The sequence below is a fragment of the Hypomesus transpacificus genome, unplaced genomic scaffold, assembly GCF_021917145.1.
Source record: "Hypomesus transpacificus isolate Combined female unplaced genomic scaffold, fHypTra1 scaffold_133, whole genome shotgun sequence".
Taxonomy (NCBI): domain Eukaryota; kingdom Metazoa; phylum Chordata; class Actinopteri; order Osmeriformes; family Osmeridae; genus Hypomesus; species Hypomesus transpacificus.
Window position 1 is genome coordinate 464,262 of NW_025813709.1, and position 12,176 is coordinate 476,437.

The window sequence follows — 12,176 nt, forward strand, 5'->3', positions numbered from 1 at the left end:
GTCCCTCTCTCTCTCACTCTGTCCCTCTCTCTCATTCTCTCTGACTTTGTCTCTTTCTTTTCCTTCCACTCCTCTGCTAAGTATGTTCCTCTCTTTCTTTCTGTCTCTCCAAGTGTGTCCATCTCTCTCCTGGTCATTTTATATAGTAGGGCAGAATGAAATTGTTTCAGACATGTACTTCCTGTTTTAGACATGTACTTCCTGTTTCAGACATGTACTTCCTGTTTCAGACATGTACTTCCTGTTTCAGAGCCACGCCCCGTCTGACCTGTACCTGATGACCAAGAATCCCGAGGACGCTCCCAACAGCCCCGACCTGCTGGAGATACACTTCAAAAGAGGTGTGTGTGTGTTGAGGGTAGCTCTGGAACAGAGAGAAGGTGAGAAGAGACTTCCCAGCCTGGTTCAGGAACACATGCTGCTGCCCTGAACAGACTGCTAACAGGAGAGGCTGATGGGAAGCTGCAGGGAGAGAGGCAGGAGGGAGGCTGCAGGGAGAGAGGCAGGAGGGAGAGAGGCAGGAGGGAGAGAGGCAGGAGGGAGAGAGGCAGGAGGGAGAGAGGCAGGAGGGAGGCTGCAGGGAGAGAGGCAGGAGGGAGAGAGGCAGGAGGGAGAGAGGCTGGAGGGAGAGAGGCAGGAGGGAGGCTGCAGGGAGAGAGGCAGGAGGGAGGCTGCAGGGAGAGAGGCAGGAGGGAGAGAGGCAGGAGGGAGGCTGCAGGGAGAGAGGCAGGAGGGAGAGAGGCAGGAGGGAGAGAGGCTGCAGGGAGAGAGGCAGGAGGGAGGCTGCAGGGAGAGAGGCAGGAGGGAGAGAGGCAGGAGGGAGAGAGGCTGGAGGGAGAGAGGCTGGAGGGAGAGAGGCAGGAGGGAGAGAGGCTGGAGGGAGAGAGGCAGGAGGGAGGCTGCAGGGAGAGAGGCAGGAGGGAGAGAGGCAGGAGGGAGAGAGGCAGGAGGGAGAGAGGCAGGAGGGAGGCTGCAGTGAGAGAGGCAGGAGGGAGGCTGCAGGGAGAGAGGCAGGAGGGAGGCTGCAGGGAGAGAGGCAGGAGGGAGAGAGGCAGGAGGGAGGCTGCAGGGAGAGAGGCAGGAGGGAGAGAGGCAGGAGGGAGAGAGGCTGGAGGGAGAGAGGCAGGAGGGAGGCTGCAGGGAGAGAGTCAGGAGGGAGAGAGGCTGGAGGGAGAGAGGCAGGAGGGAGGCTGCAGGGAGAGAGGCAGGAGGGAGGCTGCAGGGAGAGAGGCAGGAGGGAGAGAGGCAGGAGGGAGGCTGCAGGGAGAGAGGCAGGAGGGAGGCTGCAGGGAGAGAGGCAAGAGGGAGGCTGCAGGGAGAGAGGCAGGAGGGAGGCTGCAGGGAGAGAGGCAGGAGGGAGAGAGGCAGGAGGGAGAGAGGCAGGAGGGAGGCTGCAGGGAGAGAGGCAGGAGGGAGGCTGCAGGGAGAGAGGCAGGAGGGAGGCTGCAGGAGGGAGGCTGCAGGGAGAGAGGCAGGAGGGGGAGAGGCTGCAGGGAGAGAGGCAGGAGGGAGGCTGCAGGGAGAGAGGCAGGAGGGAGGCTGCAGGGAGAGAGGCAGGAGGGAGAGAGGCAGGAGGGAGGCTGCAGGGAGAGAGGCAGGAGGGAGAGAGGCAGGAGGGAGAGAGGCTGCAGGGAGAGAGGCAGGAGGGAGGCTGCAGGGAGAGAGGCAGGAGGGAGGCTGCAGGGAGAGAGGCAGGAGGGAGGGAGGCAGGAGGGAGGCTGCAGGGAGAGAGGCAGGAGGGAGAGAGGCAGGAGGGAGGCTGCAGGGAGAGAGGCAGGAGGGAGGCTGCAGGGAGAGAGGCAGGAGGGAGGCTGCAGGGAGAGAGGCAGGAGGGAGGCTGCAGGGAGAGAGGCAGGAGGGAGGCTGCAGGGAGAGAGGCAGGAGGGAGAGAGGCAGGAGGGAGGCTGCAAGGAGGGAGGCTGCAGGGAGAGAGGCAGGAGGGAGAGAGGCAGGAGGGAGGCAGGAGGGAGGCTGCAGGGAGAGAGGCAGGAGGGAGGCTGCAGGGAGAGAGGCAGGAGGGAGAGAGGCAGGAGGGAGGCAGGAGGGAGGCTGCAGGGAGAGAGGCAGGAGGGAGGCTGCAGGGAGAGGGGCAGGAGGGAGGCTGCAGGAGGGAGGCTGCATGGAGAGGGGCAGGAGGGAGAGAGGCAGGAGGGAGAGAGGCTGCAGGGAGAGAGGCAGGAGGGAGGCTGCAGGGAGAGAGGCAGGAGGGAGGCTGCAGGGAGAGAGGCAGGAGGGAGGCTGCAGGGAGAGAGGCAGGAGGGAGGCTGCAGGGAGAGAGGCAGGAGGGAGGCTGCAGGGAGAGAGGCAGGAGGGAGAGAGGCAGGAGGGAGGCTGCAGGGAGAGAGGCAGGAGGGAGAGAGGCAGGAGGGAGAGAGGCTGCAGGGAGAGAGGCAGGAGGGAGGCTGCAGGGAGAGAGGCAGGAGGGAGGCTGCAGGGAGAGAGGCAGGAGGGAGAGAGGCAGGAGGGAGGCTGCAGGGAGAGAGGCAGGAGGGAGAGAGGCAGGAGGGAGGCTGCAGGGAGAGAGGCAGGAGGGAGAGAGGCAGGAGGGAGGCTGCAGGGAGAGGGGCAGGAGGGAGGCTGCAGGGAGAGAGGCAGGAGGGAGGCTGCAGGGAGAGAGACAGGAGGGAGGGATCAAGGTTAGCCCTGACTTGAATGGTTTCTGTGATGACAGCTTAATGTGCCCCAGCAGTCACCCTAAATTCATTAGTGTTCGTGTTCGGGTTTGTGGCAGTGATTTATATCAGCTTAGATCTTGATAATTTGCTTGCTTTGAAGACTTCAAAAGATGTGGGATGGTAAGATGAGGAATGAGAACGGTACAGAAGGGTAACAGTCTCCAAGTAAGGGACGTGTATGAACGTACGCTCGGCTGGTTTCTCAGGGTTATCAATGCTCTTGTTCTCCATTTTCAGATATTCTTTCTTCTTTTATTGAGTTAGGATAACAAAAGCTGTTTTAGTCGCCCAGACAAAGAGCTTCTTCCTCAGGAATGTGTCCTTCTCCTCCATCTCTTCATCCCGTCTCACACACAAGGTTCTCACTGATTCCAAAAGATTTTTTATTTTTTACTACAGAACTTTTTTTTTTTGTCTTCCAGCAGTTTTTACCCCCTTCTCTCTCGCTCTTTATTTCTCCCTCCTTTCATTCCAAAGAATAGAAGAGGAAAAAGAGACAGAGGAAACATGTAAAGCAGTAATTTTTCCTACAACTGTGTCTGCGGCCCCTATTGTCTGGGAGCCATAAAAGAGCTCCTGGAGGGAGAAGAAAGCGGTGAATGGTCGGATCTGCTGGAGAGAGAGAGAGAGAGAGAGAGAGAGGGAAGGAAGGAAGGAAGGAAGGAGAGAGAAGGGATGATGAGGCCAACCTTCTTTATGAACTCTTTGGGGGGCGCTAGTCCTCTGAGGCGAGTGAGACTGGGACATGGGAACGAGGAGACAAAGGCCTTGTCTAAAAATATTAGTCAAGTGCCTCTCGTGTCCTTCAAGCAGGGCAGACCTTCCCTTGGGGGGAGGAGAGCTGCTGTTCTGAAGGAGTGAGTGCTAATGCTACATGCTAACATGCTGCTGCTCTGAGGTAGAGAGTGCTAATGCCACATGCTAACAAGCATTACCCTGCTGTCCCCAGGAGTGCCCACCCAGGTGACGCACCTGAAGGATGGCACTTCCAAGAACACTCCGCTGGAGATCTTCTCCTACCTCAACCAGATCGGGTCAGTCCTGTAGAAGTAGAATGTGTTCATGTATGGCGCTGTTAGGGGACAGTTTGTGGTGCACTCATCCTCACAGGCACATGTGAGTCTGAAATGTTGTAAAAGTTGGTCAGAATGAGTTGATGTATTCATCTGTGATGGTATTGACTTCTGTCTAACTGGTGTGTTGTCCCTCAGAGGGAAGCATGGCGTGGGGAGGATCGACATCGTTGAGAACCGCTTCATCGGCATGAAGTCCAGAGGTGAGACTATCACAGGACGCTCTAGAACACTTAGACAGGACACTCTAGAACACTGAGACAGGACGCTCTAGAACACTGAGACAGGACGCTCTAGAACACTGAGACAGGACGTTCTAGAACACTGAGACAGGACGCTCTAGAACACTGAGACAGGACGCTCTAGAACACTGAGACAGGACGTTCTAGAACACTGAGACAGGACGCTCTAGAACACTGAGACAGGACGCTCTAGAACACTGAGACAGGACGCTCTAGAACACTCCTGCTCTAGAACACTGAGACAGGACGCTCTAGAACACTGAGACAGGACGCTCTAGAACACTGAGACAGGACGCTCTAGAACACAGACCTGCCCTAGAGAACGCAGGTCCAGCCTTACCCTCAGAGAACACTAGATCAAACTACCTGAGAGTTCCTGGCCACTCAGTGTTCCAGGGGAAATAAACACAGCTCACACACGCATTAGGACCTTGCATACACACCTACCCACTCCTAAAGCACTAAAAACCACTGCTTTCATATCCCGCCATTTTGAAGACTCCTTTCACTTCCAACGTACTTTGGTGCGATTGCAGTAATTTGCTGTGAGAGAGTGAGCAGGCCTGCCATCCTGCAGCATTACTGTCTGATTGAGAGGGGAGATGAGAGGGAGGCAAGCGCCAACACAATATTACCTCTACTCTCTCGCTCTTCAGGCACAAAATGCCTTTCTATGGTTCACTTGCCAGCCCAGGCTTGGATGTAACCCCAATTCACTTACACACATCTACTCAAGACACACACATCTGTAAATAAACATTTGGTACTGTGTATACGTGCTGTATTCTACTACCTCCACGGTCGGGGTCAGGGTTCAGAGTTAAACTCCAGGGTTCCCCTTCCTCTCCTGTTGTTTGTGTCACTCTTATTTACTCTTACACACAGACACACTTACACACACACACACTTTCTTACACACACACACACACTTACACACTCACACACACTTACACACACACACACACACAGTTTCTCTCTCACACACTCTCTCTTTCCTACCCTATGGCACCTCTTGTCTCCTCACAATGGTCTGAGTGGAAAATTGACTGTCGATGGCTGTAGTGAGAGTGGCAGGTAGAAATTGGAAAATGGGCCCACTCTTCTCTCCTCTCGGCTGCACAAAAGACCAAAGCTTCTCCTGTCTATAGAATAGGAGGTGCGTGTGTGTGTTCCTCCCTGTGTGTCTTAGCATGTCACATAAGTGACTGTATTTTCACAAAAGAGACCAGGAACGATTGAATAGAGCGAGTCATGTTTACTTTGTTTTGTGGCTGAGCTGCCTTCCTGTCCACAACAGAAAGGGCTGATAAAGGACTTGTCTGGGGGGGGTGTGCGTCGAGGTGGTTGTGTGAGAGAAAGTGTGTGTGTGTGTGTAGAAGGAAGCATGTTGCAACATGCAGCCTGAGATTCTTCCTTCTATGTAGTTCCAGTTGTAGCCAGTGGGGGAGGAAGAGTTGAGCTCAGCTCTTTTGACTGAAGGTGATTCAATGTAATTAAACTGTTTAACCAAAGATTTGTGTTAAAGTAGTGTGGAGCCCGCCCAAAGGCCCAGGGTGCACCCTGTCTTGGGTTAGTACCGTGTGTGTGTGTGTGTGTGTGTGTGTAGCTCATTCTAGCTAAGATTAATACACCCTCTGGTAGAACTGGCCTTCAAATGCAGGAAGTGTTTCCAGGTGAATACTTGTGGATCCCCAGGAGGTTGAAGTCTCATTCAGAGCAAGATGAGCCCTGCATTGTTCCAGCATGCCGGCCTCACTGCTCACCTGGGGTTACGGGTGACAGCAATGGGAAATGTCCCTCACTGGGTCCTGTAAGTCTGTAAATGTCCCTCTCTGACTCCTGTAGTTCTGTAATTGTCCCTCTCTGGCTCCTGTAGTTCTGTAATTGTCCCTGTAGTCCTGCTGTGCTGTGAAGCCGGTGGTCTCAGACTCATGTTGTCTGACCCTAGCCCTCAGGGTTCAGATGTTTAGCCTGCTCGCTAACCCCTGTTCTGGCCAGCTGCCTCCTCATCACATGACTCTGGACTACTTGGGGCCTTATCTACGTTTGTGGCTGACTTGAGAGGGTTTGTTTCATGGGTAGGAAGATGTTGTGTGTTTGTTCAGGAGAAATTACTTCAGAAACAATCATTTAACATTCTTATTAATAAAACAGAGAAATACTGATAGAAGATGAACCTGGCTGCAGGGACTGTATGTCCCTCCCTCCCCCCCTTCCCTATCTGTCCTGTCACCCCCCTTCTTTCTCCTCCTCTTCTGAATCTGACAGCTGAGTGACACCTTCATTTCACCCCCCCCCCCTCTCCCCCCCCTCTCCCTCCCACCCTGCAGTTGAGGAAGGGTAATTGCAGGGTAGTGGGAGTCCTGGTCCAGCAGTAGGCCGCCAGGGCCCTCTACCCTGTCATTTGCCCACGACAGGCTCATCCTGGCTGGGCAGGGCTGGAGCGGGCTGACCCAGCTGTCACTCTGGAGGTGGTTGAGGATGGAGCCTGACCCCTAATAGAGCTGTCTGTCTCAGGCTGTCAGGGGGATGTTGCTCTCCCTCCTCCTCCATCCCTGGATGGAGACGCAGAGGTAATAGCCTTGGAATGGCTATGAACATATCATCTGTTTTCCTTTGACGTTGCCGAGTACAATGACAGACGATTTAATCTGAGGTTGCTCTGACTCTAATCTGACTCTAACTCAGTGAGTCATTCTCCCTCTCCTCCTCCCTCTCCTTCCCAGGTATCTATGAGACACCTGGGGGCACCATCCTGTACCAGGCTCACCTGGATGTGGAGGCCTTCACCATGGACCGCGAGGTGCGGAGGATCAAGCAGAGCCTGGGCATCAAGTTCTCAGAGATGCTCTACAACGGTACCTCCTCTGCTGGGCTGCCATCTGCAAATAACAATCATCAGAATAGTTAGGGTTAGTCTGGACTAGTGTTGCCCTGTACCTCTCCTCCTCTTACTCTCCTCTCTCTCCACCTGTCTCTCTGCTCTCTCCACCTGTCTCTCTGCTGTCTCCACCTGTCTCTCTGCTCTCTCCACCTGTCTCTCTGCTCTCTCCACCTGTCTCTGCTCTCTTTACCTGTCTCTCTGCTCTCTCCACCTGTCTCTCTGCTCTCTCCACCTGTCTCTCTGCTCTCTCCACCTGTCTCTCTGCTATCTCCACCTGTCTCTCTGCTGTCTCCACCTGTCTCTCTGCTGTCTCCGCCTGTCTCTGCTCTCTCCACCTGTCTCTCTGCTCTCTCCACCTGTCTTTCTCTCAGGGTTCTGGTTCAGTCCGGAGTGTGAGTTTGTGCGCTACTGCATAGAGAAGTCCCAGGAGAGTGTGGAGGGCAGGGTGCAGCTGTCTGTGTTCAAGGGCCAGGTCTATATTCTGGGACGCCAGTCTCCCAAGTCCCTGTACAATGAGGAGCTGGTCAGGTGAGTGTGTGTGTGTGTGTGTGTGTTCTAGTGTTTTTAGGGGTGTAGCTCAGGGCCTGCTACCCCCCCCCCCCCCCTTTTTTCTCCCCTGCTGCCCCTCCTCTCCGTCTCTCCCCTGCTGCCCCGGGGCTGTTAGCTGTGGAACAGCGAGTCTATTCAGGATCCTGACCCCTGCCCTCCAGGCCAGCTAGAGATGACCATGAGCCCTCCATCTGCCCCTCTATCTCTCCTTCTCTCTCTCTCTCCTTCTCTGTCTCTCTCTCTCTCTCTCTCCTGTCTCTCTCTTCACAGCCAGATCAGAGAGCTCTGCTCTTAGGCAGACAGCTCAGAGTTTCATGCATGTTAAGCAGAGGTCAGAGGGCAGATGAAATAAGAACTCACACACACAATCGCTCTTACAGTCACTTAACCACACACACACACTCACAAAAGGCCACACACTCTTTCTGTTATCACACACTAACTCTGTTGATCAGTCTTCCAAACACACACACACTCATTTAGGTGTTATCAATGGTGTGACTTCAGTCTGTGTTCTGGACTTTATACACATTTATCAGTCAGCAACAGACACACACGCCCCAGCAGGGTCTCCCAGCAGGTCCAGTAAACAGTGTGATTAGCACAGTGGTGAAGCAGCACAGTGGTGAAGCGGCACAGTGGTGAAGCGGCACAGTGGTGAAGCGGCACAGTGGTGAAGCGGCACAGTGGTGAAGCGGCACAGTGGTGAAGCGGCACAGTGGTGAAGCGGCACAGAGGTGAAGCGGCACAGAGGTGAAGCGGCACAGTGGTGAAGCGGCACAGTGGTGAAGCGGCACAGTGGTGAAGCGGCACAGTGGTGAAGCAGCACAGTGGTGAAGCGGCACAGAGCATTGATCTGGAGAAATGCCACATAGACCCCAGCAGAGCCAACACACACACACACTCACACACACACACACACACCCACACACACTCACACACACACACACACACACACCCACACAGTGAGACAGACATCAGTTTCCTGTCAGCTGAACACTCGCTCTTCAAGCAAGCTGTGTTTGACTGTTTTGTTAGGGTTAGGTCTTGTGTCCCTACAGTTGTGTACAACTACACACAAGCGTGTGTGCTAGTGAGTGTGTGTTAGTGAAGTGTGTGTGTTTTAATGTGTAGACGTGTTTTATTGGAGAACAAACATCAAAAAGATCATTCAAAGACGACCGCATTATGTTTTTAAAAGGGGAGAAACACGAGTGACTCAGTGATCCCAGTGGTTAAAGGCCTGAGGCTGGTCTAACTGCTGTAGTAGCCGTGTAGCTTGCTCTAACACCAGGTCTGGAAGCAGGTTCAGTCAGGTCCAGCCACACACTTGAATCTGCTCTGGGACATTTGAATACTTGGAGTCGGTCAATATTGGAATAAATAATTGTCTTTTTTAGCGAGGTTTGAACCTGTAAAACAATACTATTAAATGAACTCCACTATAAAATCTCAACCTGTCTATGAACTCCACTGTAACATCCTCTGTCTTCAGCATGGATGTTCAGGGGGACTATGACCCATGTGACGCTTCTGGCTTCATCAAGATCAATGCCGTCAGGTCTGTCCACCCACATCACCCTTTCACCTTTACCAGGGATTATGAAAGAGCATCAGTATTAAGGAGAGCTACCCTGTCCCTCTCCTCTAACCTCTCTCCTCTAACCTCTCTCCTCCTCTTTCCCTCTAACCTCTCTTCTCTCCTTCTCTAACCTCTCCTCTAACCTCTCTCCTCTCCTCCTCTAACCTCTCTCCTCTAACCTTTCTCCTGCTCTCTCCTCCTCTAACCCCTCTCCTCCTCTTTTCCTCTAACCTCTCTCCTCTCCTCCTCTTTTCCTCTAACCTCTCTTCTCTCCTCCTCTTTTCCTCTTACCTCTCTCCTCCTCTCCTCTAACCTCTCTCCTCTCCTCTAATCTCTCCTCCTCTAATCTCTCTCCTCCTCTAACCCCTCTCCTCCTCTAACCCTCTCCTCTAACCTCTCTCCTCTAACCTCTCTCCTCTAACCTCTCTCCTCCTCTAACCTCTCTTCTCCTCTAACCCCTCTCCTCCTCTCCTCCTCTAACCTCTCTCCTCTAACCTTTCTCCTGCTCTCTCCTCCTCTAACCCCTCTCCTCCTCTAACCCCTCTCCTCCTCTCTCCTCTCCTCCTCTATCCCCTCTCCTCCTCTAACCCCTCTCCTCCTCTAACCTCTCTCCTCTCCTCCTCTAACCTCTCTCCTCTCCTCCTCTAACCCCTCTCCTCCTCTAACCTCTCTCCTCTCCTCCTCTAACCCCTCTCCTCCTCTAACCTCTCTCCTCTCCTCCTCTAACCTCTCTCCTCTCCTCCTCTAACCTCTCTCCTCTCCTCCTCTAACCTCTCTCCTCCTCTAACCCCTCTCCTCCTCTCCTCCTCTAACCTCTCTCCTCTAACCTTTCTCCTGCTCTCTCCTCCTCTAACCCCTCTCCTCCTCTCTCCTCCTCCTCTATCCCCTCTCCTCCTCTAACCTCTCTCCTCCTCTAACCCCTCTCCTCCTCTCCTCCTCTAACCTCTCTCCTCTAACCTTTCTCCTGCTCTCTCCTCCTCTAACCCCTCTCCTCCTCTCTCCTCCTCCTCTAACCCCTCTCCTCCTCTTTTCCTCTAACCTCTCTCCTCTCCTCCTCTTTTCCTCTAACCTCTCTTCTCTCCTCCTCTTTTCCTCTTACCTCTCTCCTCCTCTCCTCTAACCTCTCTCCTCTCCTCTAATCTCTCCTCCTCTAATCTCTCTCCTCCTCTAACCCCTCTCCTCCTCTAACCCTCTCCTCTAACCTCTCTCCTCTAACCTCTCTCCTCTAACCTCTCTCCTCCTCTAACCTCTCTTCTCCTCTAACCCCTCTCCTCCTCTCCTCCTCTAACCTCTCTCCTCTAACCTTTCTCCTGCTCTCTCCTCCTCTAACCCCTCTCCTCCTCTAACCCCTCTCCTCCTCTCTCCTCTCCTCCTCTATCCCCTCTCCTCCTCTAACCCCTCTCCTCCTCTAACCTCTCTCCTCTCCTCCTCTAACCTCTCTCCTCTCCTCCTCTAACCCCTCTCCTCCTCTAACCTCTCTCCTCTCCTCCTCTAACCCCTCTCCTCCTCTAACCTCTCTCCTCTCCTCCTCTAACCTCTCTCCTCTCCTCCTCTAACCTCTCTCCTCTCCTCCTCTAACCTCTCTCCTCCTCTAACCCCTCTCCTCCTCTCCTCCTCTAACCTCTCTCCTCTAACCTTTCTCCTGCTCTCTCCTCCTCTAACCCCTCTCCTCCTCTCTCCTCCTCCTCTATCCCCTCTCCTCCTCTAACCTCTCTCCTCCTCTAACCTCTCTCCTCTCCTCCTCTAACCTCTCTCCTCTCCTCCTCTAACCTCTCCCCTTTCCTCCTCTAACCTCTCTCCTCCTCTAACCTCTCTCCCCTCTCCTCCTCTAACCTCTCCCCTCTCCTCCTCTAACCTCTCCCCTCTCCTCCTCTAACCTCTCTCCTCTCCTCCTCTCTCCTCTCCTCCTCTAACCTCTCTCCTCCTCTCTCCTCTCCTCCTCTAACCTCTCCCCTCTCCTCCTCTAACCTCTCTCCTCCTCTCTCCTCTCCTCCTCTAACCTCTCCCCTTTCCTCCTCTAACCTCTCCCCTTTCCTCCTCTAACCTCTCTCCCCTCTCCTCCTCTAACCTCTCCCCTCTCCTCCTCTAACCTCTCCCCTCTCCTCCTCTAACCTCTCTCCTCTCCTCCTCTCTCCTCTCCTCCTCTAACCTCTCTCCTCCTCTCTCCTCTCCTCCTCTAACCTCTCTCCTCCTCTCTCCTCTCCTCCTCTAACCTCTCTCCTCCTCTCTCCTCTCCTCCTCTAACCTCTCTCCTCTCTCCACCAGGCTGAGGGAGCACCATCGTCTGCAGGGTGCTGCAGACTCCAAACCCCAAGACTGATCACCAGCCCTGGACACTCCTCTCTCTCTCTCTCTCTCTCTCTCTCTCTCTCTCTCTCTCTCTCTCTCTTTTTCTCTCTCTCTCTCTCTCTCTCTACCCTACTCTCTTTCTTTCTATCCCTCTACATATTCCTTTCTACCTGTCCATCTCACCTCTCTATTCTTCCCTCTCTGTGCCCGTGTGTCCAGCTGGAGTTAGTGCCTGCTGGTCTCTGTGTAACTCTTGCCTTAAGGTTAATACTCTAAGTAGCATGTGTTTTAGGTCAGTATATTCAAAGAGATGTCTGTTACAATAAAGAAAAGGTGTTGGAATCAGGTATTCACTGTCCTTATTAGGGGCTGGGGAGATGGTTAGGGGATGGGGAGATGGTTAGGGTAAGGGGCTGGGGAGATGGTTAGGGGCTGGGGAGATGGTAAGGAGCTGGGGAGATGGTTAGGGGCTGGGGAGATGGTTAGGGGCTGGGGAGATGGTAAGGGGCTGGGGAGATGGTTAGGGGCTGGGGAGATGGTAAGGAGCTGGGGAGATGGTAAGGGGCTGGGGAGATGGTTAGGGGCTGGGGAGATGGTAAGGGACTGGGGAGATGGTTAGGGGCTGGGGAGATGGTAAGGGACTGGGGAGATGGTAAGGGGCTGGGGAGATGGTAAGGGGCTGGGGAGATGGTAAGGGACTGGGGAGATGGTAAGGGGCTGGGGAGATGGTAAGGGGCTGGGGAGATGGTAAGGGGCTGGGGAGATGGTTAGGGGCTGGGGAGATGGTTAGGGGATGGCCCTGTGGCCCCAGCAGGAGCACCCCGCCGGGTCTAATGGTTGTGCGGATGCCGGACCCTTTCAGTCCTCTTCCTCTCCACCAAT

The 12,176-nt window shown here is 54.3% G+C and overlaps 1 protein-coding gene across 2 annotated transcripts in view; it reads left to right on the forward strand.

The window, feature by feature from the left end:
- ass1 (argininosuccinate synthase 1) overlaps positions 1–11,636 on the forward strand; it is a 21,760-nt gene extending 10,124 nt beyond the window's left edge. For both annotated transcript variants that reach the window (XM_047050970.1, XM_047050971.1), the window contains exons 9-15: positions 251–341; positions 3,625–3,709; positions 3,887–3,951; positions 6,717–6,848; positions 7,246–7,402; positions 8,919–8,984; positions 11,271–11,636. In XM_047050970.1, the coding sequence (XP_046906926.1) occupies positions 251–341; positions 3,625–3,709; positions 3,887–3,951; positions 6,717–6,848; positions 7,246–7,402; positions 8,919–8,984; positions 11,271–11,325 (651 nt within the window). In that variant the 3' untranslated portion in view covers positions 11,326–11,636. The remainder of the gene's footprint in view (positions 1–250; positions 342–3,624; positions 3,710–3,886; positions 3,952–6,716; positions 6,849–7,245; positions 7,403–8,918; positions 8,985–11,270) is intronic.
- The last annotated feature ends 540 nt before the right edge of the window (positions 11,637–12,176 follow it).